Raw genomic sequence first — 15,397 nt, forward strand, 5'->3', positions numbered from 1 at the left:
AAAGACAGAGAGAAAGAAAAGAATTAAAATCTATCCGCAACACTAGACTTTCAACACTTTCACCTCATTCGATTATGATTCGATGTGAAAGGTACTCATCACTGGGTTTGGTTTTGGGGAGACACAAATGGGTGTCTACAATAGGCTAACTGATACCATTGTAGGACTTTAGATAATATAAGCGGAATTGCATTAATCATATTTATAAGCATCTAGACACTAAGATCAACGCATAACACAAAGAACAATTAATAATACCTTTGAAGCGTGATTCCACTAGCAATAGAGCAAGAACCAAGGGAGACAAAGAACCCCAAACATGATTTCTCTATTTGGTCCACGGGGACATATTAAACCTCCACTAATACTAGTTAGTTGTGATCAAACCTTTCAATCAACCTTCTACGGAGAAGAGAGAAACACGAACTAACCATGAACCACCACAAAACGAGCATCACACGCGCCACCTAGGATGGCTGGCCGTACGGACGAGGGTGGGGGAGAGTGGAGGGTCGTGTGTGTGAGAGAGAGAGATTAGGGTTGGGACTTGGTTTCTTGAGTTACAATTAACTGACTTGTCAATTGTTATGTCAATCTAAGTCATGGATCTTATTATAGATCATATCTCTAAATAAGAGTCCATGTCAAGCCCAATCTTCTTATCCTAATCAAACTACTCTAGCCCAACACTCCATATGGTTTGTCATTATCTCATGAGGCCCATTAATGAGCCTCTTACTTGTTTACCTAATACCCTTGTTGTGTGACCTCTTAGGATCCATTCTATTGGGCTTTGGACTATTTGACTAGCCTTTATTAAAAATCATTTATCATATCTAGCAACAAACAATGACGACCCAAAAGAATGAACTTATTATCTTCATAATAATGATCCTTCATATATCTAGTAATTGTCTTATTGAACACATAATTCCTTCAATAAAAATAATATAAAAATACGGAGTACTACAACCAAGTCTGGTGAGGAACTTGATCGGAGCAATGGTGATTATGATCGGCGTCGCATTGCCGCTTGGTTACATGATGATGTTCCGCAATAAGATTGTTCCCTCTTCTATTTCTTCTTCCCCCCAACCTCGAATTGCCTTAACACAACCCCTACCATTCGCAAAATCACCCCGCTCGCGAAACCACCCTATTTACCTCTTGTATGGCTCACAAAAAGAAGGCAGACGAATTACCGTAATATTCACTACTAACTCTTGTATTATTGCTTGATTATCTATGCATTTTTTTGGGTTGATTGGATTTTGGTTTATTATTGACAAATTGGATGGTTCTAGGGTAGATGGGGTGTTGTTTTAGAGGGGAAGAAGGAGGGCTTACGGTTGCAATGATAAAGAAGTGGTGGCCTGGCGAGACTGGGTTTAGAGGGAAGGGGGAGGGCCGACGGGGAGATTGAGGAGCGGTGGTGGAGGTGGAGATGCCGGTGGTTGAAGGGGAAGGGGCTGATATTTAGGCATCTCCACCTCCACCACCGCTCCTCAATCTCCCCGTCGGCCCTCCCCCTAGGAAATAAAAATCTTTATATATATATATATATGTATATACACACACACACACTCACTCACTCACACACACACACTCACTCACTCACACACACATATATATCTTAATTGTTACAAATTAGATAATAATAGTCAAATGTCAGATTATAAATATCAGGTATTAGATTATAAGTGTCAGAAATTAGATAATAATGGTCAGATTTTAGATTATAAGTATAAGAAATTAGATAATAATGGTCAGATATTGTATTATACTTATCAGGTATTAGATTACAAATGTTAGATATTAGTTCGATCTTAAGTCAGAAATTAGATTATAATACTCAGATATTAGATTATATATATCAGAAATTATATTATAATTTTATATAATAGATATTAAGTTATATGTATCATATGAGAAGAATTTAATCTAAAAAATTGAGAAAAACAGAGAAATTCAAACCTGACCTCACGGAGCTAATATCTGACCATTTAGGGCCTGCTCACTTCAGCTTAATTTCATTTCAGTTCAGTTCAGCTCAGCTCAACTCCAATCAATTCAGTTCAGTTCAGCTCCTAATTTCTTTCTCTCATGAAATATTCATTTCAGCTCAGTTCAGTTCAGCTCCAATCAGTTCAGTTTAGTTCAGCTCAATTAAGTAAATGTAAACAGGCCCTTAGTCTCTTTCACTGAATCTAATATCCACATGGGGAATGCCTAAGAAAGTGGATTGCAACGCTGATGAAGGTGCGAGTTTTGCGGCAAAGAAGAAAGGTCCTGTTACGCCTAATCCTCAACAGAATACGAACTCAATTGATGAAATCATAGGGGTTAAGGCTTTGGAGGTCGAAGACAGTAACTGATGAAGCATTGATGCTTCAATTTTAAGTGCGGAGAATTCCTATTAAAGCTCGGACTTCCGGAATTCGTGATACCCTGAATCGTTGGAAGCGGCCATGGTTGCAGCAGGGGCGCCCGACGATGGGTGGGGGAGGGTCGCCGGCACTGGGAGTTGGGAGGGAGAAGTTCATCGATCGCCGACAGGGGATGGGTAATTAACTAATGACACTGGATAAGGGATGGGAGTATGTATTATTAACCGGACTTACGTGAAACAGACTCAAACAAAATCTTCTTTTAGAAGTCGCTCATAGTTGTCATTATTAAAGTATATTTTTCCTAACTAATAAGTACTTCCTTCATTTTTTTAGTTGACATTGTTTAACTTTTATACTATTCACACTCTACACTTTAACTCGCTTTTGTGATTTATAGATATGATCGTTTATATGTATATTTTGTTAATATCCACTTTTTATAATTATACAATATTGATAACTGAAGTTATTCATCGTTAAAAACAGATTGATAAGCGTGATAATAAAAAGGTGTTAACTTTTAAAAAAAAAATTAAAAAAAAAAATTGAGGAATTATATGACAATTGAACGATATTAATGTTGGGTCTCCCAAGATTCTGCACTTCTCACTTCTGACCTTTTGCTTATCTTTTTGTGTCACTCTCTTCCGTTCTGTTCCACTCATTTATCTTCTCCTTTTGACTCACAATTGTAATTCGATTATTAAATATCTGGTTTTGCAATCTGGGTTTTCCTTTTTCGGATCTTCAGAATTAATCATATATCAGGTACAAACTTCCGAATTTTGTATGATTTCATTATTATTTTGTTTAATTTACTGTATTTGATATCTGAATTCTCGTTAATTTCTAAATTTCGATGTTAATATGATCAGTGGGTACAAATTAAGGATATTGATGATGGGTTTTATTGCATATTGATTAATAAATGTTTTTCGTAAGCGAAATTGATCAACTTTTTGATGGTACGACACAATTTTGTCAAAATAAAATTGTTAAAGGAAGAGTTCATGATGTATTTGAAGGACTCGTTGACCCATTGAAGTAATTATGTATGATTTCATTATTATTTTTTTTGTTTAATTTACTGTATTTGATCGCTGGATTCCAGTTAATTTCTAATGTTAATCTGATCACTGGTTACAAATTAAGGATATTGATGATGGGTTTAATGAATATTGATTAATAATTGTTTCTCGTAAGCGAATTTGATGAACTTTTAGATGTTATGACACAATTTTGTCAAATTGAAATTGTATGAGGAAGAGTTCATGACATAATTGAAGGAATCGTTGACCCATTGAAGTAATTATGTTGATTTGATTACATAAATTGAAATAATTAGTTTTTGGGAACTAGGCATTAGGTCAAAAGTTTTATTAGATGAAAGGGAATGAGATACCTGTTGATTAAGATGAGATAGCAGATAGGTATCGAAGCTAAAACAAGCCTTTGTTTTTTAAGCTTGCACATTGAAGTTATGAGATGTCTCTCAAATATGTTGATATTATTTTGAGGTTTGTGTTTATTAGCTCTGTTTCACAATAGATGTAACGTTTCTGTTTGCACTAAAACCGATGAAGTGGGTAAATGGTACCCGGAGTAGTATATTTACTCGATTTCTTGCACTCGATGCAGAAAAGAAGGATGACTTGTATAGTTCAATAAGATGGTTTTTCAAGGAAGTGAGCATAAGCTATGTATCACTTGGCAAGGTGCAAATATTTGCAATTTGATATGTAAATGTTGCTTTTGTTTAAAGTGAAATTACTTGATTACTGATACTGATTTGATATCTATCTACTCCTTTTATTTGTTTTATTACGGAGTTTATTATGTTATAATGTATTTAATTGATAAAGATTATCTTATTTATGCTTCTAAATGATAATTCCTCCCTCTTGTTTTATTGTACCTTTCGGATTGGTTATATTGTCAACTATTTATCTAGCGATAAATGTCTATTGTGAGCCATGTGAGGATCACTTTGGGAAATTAAGCTGGCTTGTAAATAGGGATTAGGGGTTAGTGAACTGATAAATGAAGCATTATAGAGAGTGTGTAGCATTGTTCATAAGTTTTTCTCATATACAGTATGCTTGCTTCACATATTGATATCACTATATTTTTGGTTGATGTTGTGTAGCTACACTGCTAAAATTGCTGATTTTCTGTCACTTGAATGCACGATGACCTTAAGTGTTATTTCAACTTAGATAATATTTTCAAAGAAAAGTTACTGTGTATCATTGTTATTCGTCCACAGGTGCAATGTTTGGTGAACCTGTTAGTTCTGCTGATGGTGAAATTAAAGTGAGTTTTGGTTATCAGTGTGCTCGAAAGAAGGCCATCTGTGAAGATTCCGATGGATATGAAATCGTTCCTAAGGCTCGGCTTAGAAGAACTAGCAGATCTTTCTCCTGTCTTTCTGGTGCTGCATTAAGTGCTAACACTACATTAGCAAACACAAACATCTGCAATGGCATAATAGGCTCAGAGATACTGCCGAGTTGGGACTCACCTAATTCATTCCGCAGGATTCCATCTTCTCCATCACTTTCTTCAAAAGTGGATATATTGTCATCTTCTCTCCAGAGTACTTTGTCAAATTTGAGTGTTAGTCCATCTTCTCTAGGAGAATCGCCTGAAAGTGACTCATATCTTAAGTTCATGAGTGCTTCATCCCCAAAAGAAGGCTTTCTCAACGCTGTGGAAGTGCAAGTTGCTGGTGGAGCTGCAGGTGAAGATAGGGTTATTGCTGTTTGCTCTGAAGAAGATGGATGGCTCTTTTGTGGGGTTTATGATGGGTTCAATGGGAGAGATGCAGCTGATTTCCTAGCTGGGACATTATATGATACTTTTCTAATGAACTTCAACTTATTTAATTGGGATAATAAAGATGATATAGCTGAAGTATCTAATTGTTTTGCTTCAGATGAGTCGTTCCAGAATGTGCTAGATGATGACAATACTTCTAGACTTGGGAAAAAGATATTAAGAATAGGTGGTAGAAAGGATGTCAACTTTGATGCTTCAAGTCACAGTTGTAATACCGAGATAGACAAATCATCAGATTTTTTTAAAAAAGGGGTGCTAGAGTGTCTCCAACGCGCTCTTAATCAAGCTGAGATTGACTTCCTGTCCATGGTTGAGCAGGATATGGAAGACCGCCCTGATCTCGTTTCTGTTGGATCTTGTGTTTTGGTTGCACTGCTTGTTGGGAAAGATTTGTATACAATGAATTTAGGTGATAGTAGAGTTGTTGTTGCTACACAGAGCAGTGGCTGTGATGTTGGAGAGACTATAAATTTAAAAGCAATCCAACTTACTGATATTCATACTACTGACAATGAAGTTGAGAGATCTAAACTTGTATCAAATCATCGTGATGATCCTTCAACAATTACTGCAGGGAAAGTGAAAGGAAAGCTGAAGGTCACTCGTGCATTTGGTGTTGGTTACTTGAAGAAGGTCAGTAATAACTTAGTGTAGGGCATATTATTTATTAACCTACTGACGTAGTTGCTGACTTACTGTTCAATGTGCCATGCTGCTAGTTCTAATTTAGTCGTTAACTTTGTAGTGATGAAAATGTCTAAGAGAAAGTTTTAGTTAGATATAATATAAATTATGGTTTCCATTTAGCCTTTCGTCTGTAGTGATATGGAGTACTCTTTCTGTCTCAGGTCTTTATTGGAGAGCTGAAACTTGAAAAGGCGTCTGAATTATGTTTGTCCTTTTTATTTTATTTATTTATTATTATTTTCTTATAATAATTTTATGCAACAAATTAGTTCTTATACAAGTAACAGTCAATCCTGTGTTCTTTTAACTACAGTCTCATGTGAAAATCGAGTGACTACTACAAATACTAATTAGGTTAACTGGTCAACACAATTAAATACGAGATTATATTTTAAAGTGGCATTGGCACAATGATTACCCCCTCTTTTGTCAGCTTCGATAAAATGTTGTTGTGGGTGTTTGCAGAAAGTATTGAATGATGCATTGATGGGAATTCTCAGAGTTCGAAATTTGATAAGTCCTCCTTATGTCTCCACAAGTCCTTCTATCAACGTTCACAGAATCTCAAGATCAGATCGCTTTGTTGTACTAGGCAGTGATGGTTTGTTTGACTTCTTTACCAATGAAGAAGTCGTTAGACTGGTGCATTTGTTCATATTGAAAAATCCTTCGGGTGATCCAGCAAAGTTTCTGCTGGAACAACTTGTCATTAGAGCTGCAGATTGTGCAGGTATGTTTTCTTGTCATGTCACTGTAGTTTTTACATATAACAAGATGGTACCATTCACTGAATTGTTCCATTTGCAGTTGTGTATGCTTTATGATTCTTCTATCTGCTTTTTGTTTTTTTAATATCACAAAATTAAATTCTCATTTTGTGATATAAATTGGGAAAATTGCCACAAAATGCATACCTTAAGTCGAATTTGAAAGTATAAGACTTTAGTTTAAATTAAGATCCACCTACTCTGGTTTGGACTGCTTGGTAGATTAAACTAGCAAATAGCTTTGTCGTAGTACCATAACACTACATCTAATTAGTCCCGTGTATCTGTTTTACTTATCTGTTTCATAAACTTGATTTACTTTATAAAAAATTGACAAAATACTGTCACTCTCTTATCCTTTGTGATACAGCTAATCTGTGCTAGGTCAAACTCGGATAAGTTCATTGTCTTATGAAGAAAAAATTTGAAACATATACTCTCTCTATGTTTGTTTAAGTGTTGTCAAATGAGAAGTTCCTTAAAATGAGAAGAATGAGGAGGATTTTCTGTGCATAATTTTTGTACTAAATGTGCATATTTTTTTAACTAACTGTGAAAAAAAAAAAAATTGAATCAAATTTGATGTGCATAATATTTAAACAAATGTGCATGATTTTCATTTTTCTAGAAAATTAAAAAGTTTTATCAGTTTGAAACATAATTATGCACATTCAATTTAAAAAAAAAAAAATGCACATTTAGTATTAAAATATATGCGCATTGGTTCCTTCTCATCTTAGGGTCCTTTTCATTGGATCCCTATATATATATATATATATATATATATATATATATGAAAAATTTGTCAAGAAAAACCTTTTAAAGTGACATTTTTGTCAAAAAAAAACCTTTTAAAATTTTTTTGGCCAAAGAAAACCTTTTATATTTTTTTTTTGTTCAAGACAGCCAAAACCCACTTTCCGACGTTGACTCACCATTCTCCGGCGTTGACCACGTGTTTTACAGCATGTGCCACGCACATGACCCCTATTTTCCTAATTACACCCCACTTTGCCTAATTTCACACCCTTTTCCCTCCAATTAAACACTCTCTCTCTCTCTCTCCTACTCTCTGTATTCTATTTCATCTCCTTCTTTCCTCTGTGTTCTCAAATTCTCACGTCATTGTTGGAGTGCAGCAAAATCGAAGCAGTAGAAGGCTTTATCACCAATTTTCGACAACAGGTAAGTGATTAATTTGTGTAACTCTGACTTTTTTGATTCTTGATTGAGAATTAGGGTTATTTTATGAGAGAGAGTGTTTAATTAGAGGGAAAAGTGTGTGAAATTAGGCAAAGTGGGGTGTAATTAGGAAAATAGGGGTCATGTGCATGGCACATACTGTAAAACACGTGGTCAACGCCGGAGAATGGTGAGTCAACGTCGGAAAGTGGGTTTTGGCTGTCTTGAACAAAAAAAATTTTTAAAAGGTTTTCTTTGGCCAAAAAAATTTTAAAAGGTTTTTTATGGACAAAAAGGTCACTTTAAAAGGTTTTTCCTTACATATATATATATATATATATATATATATATATATAGGGTCAAATGAGAAGGATTTTTTGTCCAAGTTTTTTGTACTAAATGTGCATATATTTTAAAGAAAATGTGAAAAAAAAAATCATGTGCGTAATATTTGTTTTTCCAGAATTTTATATGACCATATAATTCTTAATCCTAATCCAATAGAATTAACCGCCTATGACAGAATACTAGTCTAGCAATGATAAGTTCATATTTTTTTTCAACTATGTGCATATTTTCATGGCTAAATTTGCATAATTATTTTTAAAAAACTTCGAATATGCATAAATTTAAAATCAAATGTGCAATATATTTACGTTGAATGTGCAAATATTTTGATTGGTTGAAAAACAACTTAATCAACTATTTGAGCGGAGAGTAGAACTGCAATTAGATCAAAAATATATAACCGCAACATATATGTCGGCAACTATTTGATTCTCTAGAACTCTATAATGTCTTCATAGTTCAATAAAATTGCAGCCAAATGTTGTAATAATCAATTTGAACTAATTATACTACAATTAATTGTTAAATAAAAACAAGAATCCATAATTTTAAGAGAGAGAATGCTTGTGGAAGGAAGAGAGAGAGAGAGAAAGGCTGAAGAATTATACTTCGAAGGTGCAGGAGAGTGAAAACTTGAGGATGAAACTGGGTTTGATGGTACGAAAGAGTATGAATCAATATTTTTCAATCCCAGTAGTTAGATTGTTTTAAATGAATGGTTAAGATTCCTCATGCTCATGTAAGAATCCCTCATTTATATAAGAACCCAATCTTATATAAGAACCAATCTCAGGGAAAAAAAAATTTAGAACATTAAAAAAAAAATTAGAATAATGGAAAAATTTTAGAACATAAGTCGAAATAATTTAGAACATAAGAAAAAAAATTAGAAGATGGGAAAAATTTATAATATAAGCAAACAAAAATTTAAAACATAAGAAATATAATTTAGAACATAAGTTGAATAAATAATTTATAGCATATGAAAAAATTTAGAACATAAGCTAAAAAAAAAAAATTTAGAACATATGATTAAATTTAGAACATAAGCTTAAAAAAAATTTAGAACATACAATAATTTGGAACATAAGTAAAAGAAATTTAGCATATAAGAAAAACATTAGAACATAAAGTGAAAAAAAAATTAAAACATAGTTAGAACATAAGGTGTTGTTACATAAGCAAGGGTTTCTTTTATATATATATATATATATATATATATATATATATATATATTAAGTTTTGCACTTTTTTTTGGCAAATGACAATCTTTTAATATTATATCTCCGTCCTCTCATAGTCCCCACTCATATCACAGATCCATTCATATTGAGTTTTTTTTTTTTTTTTTTTTTTTTTTTTCAAGTGTATAATTTCCTCTCATCTCACATAGCTTACTCTACAATAATCTATTAGTACCACTATCTTTTCTTACAATTGTTTGATACTAGAACTATATCACTTACATCCTATTGTACTATACTCCATTAAACTACCTAAATGGCTAATACTATTTGTCAAAATGGTAACACCTATGTTACTTAGACTCTTTATTTTTACCTCAAGTACCTGCGTCGAACCTTTGACACTTGGATATGGGTATGACACCTGGCACTTCTTTTTAGTTCAAAATCAAAGATTTTTTTTTTCGTAAAATAGTCGAGTTGGATACTTGAATACGTATTCGTGTCGAACATGGGTACCCGAGTCCGGGTAACATAGGGTAACACTTTTAAAAACAAAGCATTCATTAATTTCTTTGGCATCATAAATCACCTGAAGTTCAAGTTTTTGAATAACTAATTAATTTATCTAATGATCTTGGTTGATTTTTTATAATTACAACTTTAAAAACCCTAATTAGGCTCTTTATTGTTATCTAATGTTTTTATTTGTGCTCTCCCAGGATTCAGCATGGAAGAGCTCTTGAATATTCCACCAGGAAGGAGGAGAAAATATCACGATGATGTGACTGTAATTGTGATCATCCTAGGACAAAATCCACGCACTTTAAAAGCTTCAACATGTTTGTGAGTTTCATGTACGAGTTTCATCCTATAACTGTATATATAAATTTTGAATGATTCATCAGCCCTCCTAGTTTTGGAGGAAATTTTGTTTAGTAGAGCTGGAACGATAGAAGACTGAATTTTGTCTTTCCCCCTTTTCCTGGGTTTGTGACCAGAACAATTTTAGTGTCCATGTGTAATGATGATGATGATAATGTAGGTAGGTTTTCTCTTATGATTTTTGAAGGATCGGCTCGGTAAATATTCGATTTTCACTTCTTTGCAGCATTTTGGAAGATATTTGCAATTTTGCATTCATACGTGGTCATGGTAGTCAAACTGAAATAATTGAGCTTCTTGAAAATATGGTCTAATGAAAGATTTTGATGAAATTGATGCTGGATTATGTCTAGAGCAAACTGTCATGTACAACCTGTTTCGTTTTTTCAACGTTTCAAATTTTTGATGCATATAATGAAGTGTATCATACCTGTTGTTTACAAAATTTTTAGTAGAAGTTTTTTTGATAAGCTTTGATATCTTTGATCTAGTGATCAGGATGATTAAGTAAACTTTTAGTACAGTTTAGCCAAAATTTTTCGTAGTTATAGTTGGTAGCCTTTTAAAAATTAATGATTCAGAAATTCTTGCCATGGAAGTTCTCTAAGAAACGTAGAATATTCTGTTTAATTACTGATTGAAATTTCGATACCACCTTCTAATTAATCCATGTTGCTTGCTTGGTCCTCCCCTCCTACAAAAACTTTTAAATACCCCCGATTTACAATAAATTTATTGTTAATCGACGGCACGCACACGTGTGAGCTACTTTACTTTTTTTTTTTTTTTTTTCAATTTCTATAAAACATGCGAAAATCACATTAGAGCTCAAAGAACAACAATGGAGGAGAGAGATTAGCCTTCTCCCCTGTCTTCGTACCCGACTGGTGGATTTGAAAGTGCTGGTATGCTTCGATCATCCAATTCGCGTAGCAAGAAACGAACTAAAACGACTTTTGCAGTAGCTTACCCGTTGCTTGTTTCACATCTGTATTCTTTCCTTCGCTTTATAGAGATCTTGGCTTTCCGCTTTTTGTTTGGTTACTTTTGGACAACCATGGAGAGAGACTGCCACCAGTTTTGAAAAACTTGTCCAAAATGCCAAATTCACGCGAATTTGAAAGTGAGAAAACGCAGACAGATAACGTGAATTCGAGTACCTTGAGGCTTTGATCATCAATGGAGAGTTCATCTGCGAACTTCAATACCTCAAATTGCATTAATTTGATCCACAAATATCTACAAAATGAGAGGCAAATTGAAACTCCATTGTTAGGTGATTTTGAGAAATCGAATTCTTTTGTTGAAATCGATTTAAACCGATTGATTATAGAAGAAGAAGAAGAAGAAGAAGAAGAAGAAGAAGAAGAAGAAGAAGAAGAAGAAGAAGAAGAAGAAGAAGAAGACACTAGTGGAAAAAATCTCATTCGTAACAACCTATTTGTAACGGGCAAAGCTTTGTAACGGGCAAAGCTTTGCCCGTTACGATTAAGATATTCGTAACAGGCAAAATAATGTCCGTTACGAATACTTATTTATTCGTAACGGGCAAAATAGTGTCCGTTACGAATACTTATAGAAGAAGAAGAAGAAGAAGACACTAGTGGAAAAAATCTCATTCGTAACAGCCTATTTGTAACGGGCAAAGCTTTGCCCGTTACGATTAAGATATTCGTAACGGGCAAAATAGTGTCCGTTACGAATACTTATTTATTCGTAACGGGCAAAATAGTGTCCGTTACGAATACTTATTTATTCGTAACGGGCAAAATAGTGTCCGTTACGAATATAATGTATTCGTAACAAGCACTATTTTGCCCGTTACGAATAAATAAGTATTCGTAGCAGACAATATTTTGCCCGTTACGAATACTATATTACACGTAGATGCCCAAACTTGGCCCAAATAATGAGAGGAGCCCAATACTTGCTTTTTAGGGTTTCACCTCTCTTTCTCATCAGTCCCTCACTTCCTCTCTCTCTCTCATCAATCGCTCACTCCCTCTCTCTCTCCTCTCCTCTCCTCTCCTCCCGTCATTCACCTCTCCTCTCCTTCCCTCCCATCTCCAATACTTGAGTAGCGATTGTGTTCATCTTGAGACGAGCAACTTGACCGACGGCTTCATACAAGAGCTCCCAAGCGGCGTTGTTTTGGGCGGAGGTGTAACCGGCGGTGACGAAACTCTTGCTCGAAAACCCACTCCGGTTCGCGTCGATTGTGGCGACGTTGAGAACAACCAAGCCCGTAGGCTTCTTCATCTTTAGATCTAAGTCGTTGAACGAACTGATGCTAGGTAAGATTTTTCTCTTTGTAATCATCGAATATTAAGTTGGAAGATTTATCAGTTTGAATGTGGTAAACGATGATTGTCTGAGTTGATTCAACTTTATTTTTCAAAATTTATGTTGTTTTTAATTGATTTAAGTTTCTGGGTACTGGATTTTTGGGATATTTTGTGCCGAATTTTTGCAATTTAGGGTTTAATTTTAATTTAATGGTGAAGAAGTTAACAATTTTCCCCAATTTGATTTTGAACATAAGGAAAGAAAGCAAAATTGACATGGAAGAATCTCGATAAAGGTATTGATTTGATTTAATTGAATTTGATTTGGCTTTTGAACATCTATCGGGGATCATCCCTAATTTCTAGTATGTTTGATTGAATTTGGCTTTTGAACCTTGGAATTTGTTAATTTTAGGGTTTTTTGAATAATAATATGAGTCAAATGTTTAAATTATACTGTGTTATATTTGTTTATTATAGTGTATTAGTAGTGCATAATCGACCAATAAATTGCTGTATCGCCTTATGAAATTGGTTAAATTGCCTTGTGAAATTGGTTAAATTATACTGCGTTATATTTGTCTCCTACTTGTTGTTGTCCAAGCCTGCTAAGGGTGACTTAACTTGTATCTCAAACAAATAAATTTATGTCGCCTAATAAAGACGTTTGGCTGACTTAATTAGTTGTTCTTTGCTTGCAGACAAGCTTGTGGTCTCCACTTCCTGCTCACTTCTTCACACTACTGTTGATCTTGTTCACGAGACTTAAAGCTTGATGATGAAATCAAGTCATGGCTTGCATTTGCTGCACAAAAAGTTGTTGAAGTTAACACTTTGGCCAAGGCATTGTCTGGTCAGAAGGATGAGGTAAACCCCAATGCTACTACATTTTGCTTGCCATAAGTTTTTCTTATTTCTTTTTTATTTTTTTTTATTAACACTTACTTTTTATATAGTTTTGTGACAATTCCTTTGGTTGTGAATATCATATTTGATCCTCAGAAACTAGGATTGTAATAAAACTATGTTCAAATAGATTGTTTTGATTGTGGCTCAATTTCTCATATATTTATTTGTGTTATTGTGTATTCAGGCAAGAGACTTGCTACCAAATTGCTTTGGCCATCAAGGATGAGGTTGAGGATCTTGAGAAGGCTGGTATCAATGTTATCCAAATTGACGAGGTTGCTTTGAGAGAAGGTTTGCCACTCAGGAAGTCTGAGCACGGTAGCTACTTGAAGTGGGCTGTCCACTCCTTCCGTATCACCAATGTTGGACTCCAAGACCCAGGTAACTTTTGCTACATTGTGACTCGTGTTGCTGAATTTTGTACCAGGAAGTGGGCCGTCCACTCCTTCCGTATCACCAATGAATTTCAATGCTCATCTCTGTATTTTTGCTTTAATGATTGAATTTATTTCTTGTACAGTTAATTTCCCACTTATATTTCAACTAATTGAGCTCAAAATGTAAGATATTGTAGCAATTTGAGTAACCCCATTATGTATGGTTGTGAATATATGAATGAGAGTGGATGAAAAAAGAAGCATTTTGCTGTTTTCTGGCTTTTTGAATTTTGAAATTGAAATGTACAGGCTTAATCTCGTTCCATCTTATAAAATAGATGGGCCATGACGCTGAGACGGGGAGGTGGGGATTAGTAGCTAGGCATACTCCACCCCTTTCTTAGTTCTTGTGCTATAAAAATGAATTTCAATGCTACTTGAGAAATTATCAGTTAACAAACCCGAACTGGAAAAACCAAATTAGTTTTCGGGTTCCCATCCTATGTTTTTTTACAGTTAGCTAGTAAAATTCTTCTGATTTTAGCTCACTATATGTGTTCATTATGGTCTTCCTGTCAAAAATATTACTGCCGTGTGTAACAAAAACAGAATTATGCTGCAGATTTCCCCATTGCCCAGGAATTTACACTAATGAGCAAGTCGAAGCAAGGAAGAAAGTGGTTAATGCTGTTCATGCAAAGGGTGCATTCATCTTCTGTCAGTTGGTCGAGCCTCGCATACAAATTAATTATTCACTCTATATAGTTATAAATTTTCATGTTGTATTAAGGACTATTATTTATATAGTAGCTTTTGACTCATGTTAGGGAGTTGTTGTAAAGTTGTATCTTTAATTTTATAATTAATTAAATTTTACATTTATTATTATTGAATATTGATAATAGTAATTAAAATTTGGCATCATAAAAGGTTATTAGTGTAGCAGGTATCACCTGCTGCATTTTTTTTTAATTTGGGTTCAATTGTATTTGTAACGGACAGTTTGACTGCCCGTTACAAATAACGGGTTATTCGTAACGGGCAGTCAAACTGCCCGTTACGAATAACATAGCCTATCCGTAACGGCAGCATACGTAACGCCCGCTGCCCGTTACGAATAGGCTACTTTTGCCCGTTACGGATAACTATTTTTCCACTAGTGAGAAGAAGAAGAAACAAATAGTTTTGGAGATGAATTTGTTCCAATTAATTTTTGAAGATAGTAAAAATCCTGACACATAGAGAAAATTAAATGGTTCCTCGTAAATCAATTGATTCAAATACAGAACAAACATCCAAATCAAATGAAACTGAAGATAATTTCTGTACAATAAACCTTCTTATTAATTAAAATACATATTCTTTTATAATCAATCCATAATTGATAAAAATTAACACGAATTAGACTTGAGAAAATTTAGGTTGTATGCAAAAAAGTTACCCTTTGAATGCACAAATGTTACCCTTTTTATGCATAAAGGTGATCTTTAGTACGCACAAATGTTACCCTTTTGTATGCTCAGACGCATAGATGTTATCCTTTTT

General features: G+C 34.2%; 2 protein-coding genes across 4 annotated transcripts; both read left to right on the top strand.

The window, feature by feature from the left end:
* Positions 1 to 2,987: 2,987 nt before the first annotated feature.
* On the top strand, positions 2,988 to 10,509 carry LOC145632074 (putative protein phosphatase 2C 40). Of its 3 annotated transcripts, XM_081684348.1 has the most exons (5): positions 2,988 to 3,158; positions 4,029 to 4,105; positions 4,657 to 5,861; positions 6,381 to 6,645; positions 10,119 to 10,509. In XM_081684348.1, exons 2-5 carry the CDS (start codon positions 4,060 to 4,062, stop codon positions 10,244 to 10,246), a joined length of 1,644 nt encoding a protein of 547 aa, XP_081540474.1. In that variant the 5' UTR covers positions 2,988 to 3,158; positions 4,029 to 4,059; the 3' UTR covers positions 10,247 to 10,509. The 3 variants fall into 3 exon arrangements, with proteins under 3 accessions (XP_081540474.1, XP_081540473.1, XP_081540475.1); XM_081684347.1 differs by having other exon boundaries at positions 2,988 to 4,105; XM_081684349.1 differs by lacking the exon at positions 4,029 to 4,105 and having other exon boundaries at positions 2,989 to 3,158.
* Positions 10,510 to 12,895: 2,386 nt separating this feature from the next.
* Positions 12,896 to 14,691, top strand: LOC145630684 (uncharacterized). The gene is made up of 3 exons (XM_081682885.1): positions 12,896 to 13,433; positions 13,660 to 13,856; positions 14,475 to 14,691. The coding sequence occupies exons 1-3, from the start codon at positions 13,342 to 13,344 to the stop codon at positions 14,615 to 14,617; spliced, it is 432 nt and encodes a 143-aa protein (XP_081539011.1). The 5' UTR covers positions 12,896 to 13,341; the 3' UTR covers positions 14,618 to 14,691.
* The last annotated feature ends 706 nt before the right edge of the window (positions 14,692 to 15,397 follow it).

Source organism: Chenopodium album, chromosome 5 (genome assembly GCF_948465745.1).
Source record: "Chenopodium album chromosome 5, dcCheAlbu1.1, whole genome shotgun sequence".
NCBI lineage: Eukaryota > Viridiplantae > Streptophyta > Magnoliopsida > Caryophyllales > Amaranthaceae > Chenopodium > Chenopodium album.

Excerpts from the sequence above, each read along its gene's own strand:
- LOC145632074 (XM_081684347.1), top strand. The coding sequence starts at position 4,060 with ATGGTTTTTCAAGGAAGTGAGCATAAGCTATGTATCACTTGGCAAG. Across the intron at positions 4,106-4,656 it reads GCTATGTATCACTTGGCAAG|GTGCAATGTTTGGTGAACCT; the intron begins GTGCAAATATTT and ends ATTCGTCCACAG. Across the intron at positions 6,646-10,118 it reads TAGAGCTGCAGATTGTGCAG|GATTCAGCATGGAAGAGCTC; the intron begins GTATGTTTTCTT and ends GTGCTCTCCCAG.
- LOC145630684 (XM_081682885.1), top strand. The coding sequence starts at position 13,342 with ATGATGAAATCAAGTCATGGCTTGCATTTGCTGCACAAAAAGTTGTTG. Across the intron at positions 13,434-13,659 it reads TGTCTGGTCAGAAGGATGAG|GCAAGAGACTTGCTACCAAA; the intron begins GTAAACCCCAAT and ends TTGTGTATTCAG. Across the intron at positions 13,857-14,474 it reads TGTTGGACTCCAAGACCCAG|ATTTCCCCATTGCCCAGGAA; the intron begins GTAACTTTTGCT and ends ATTATGCTGCAG.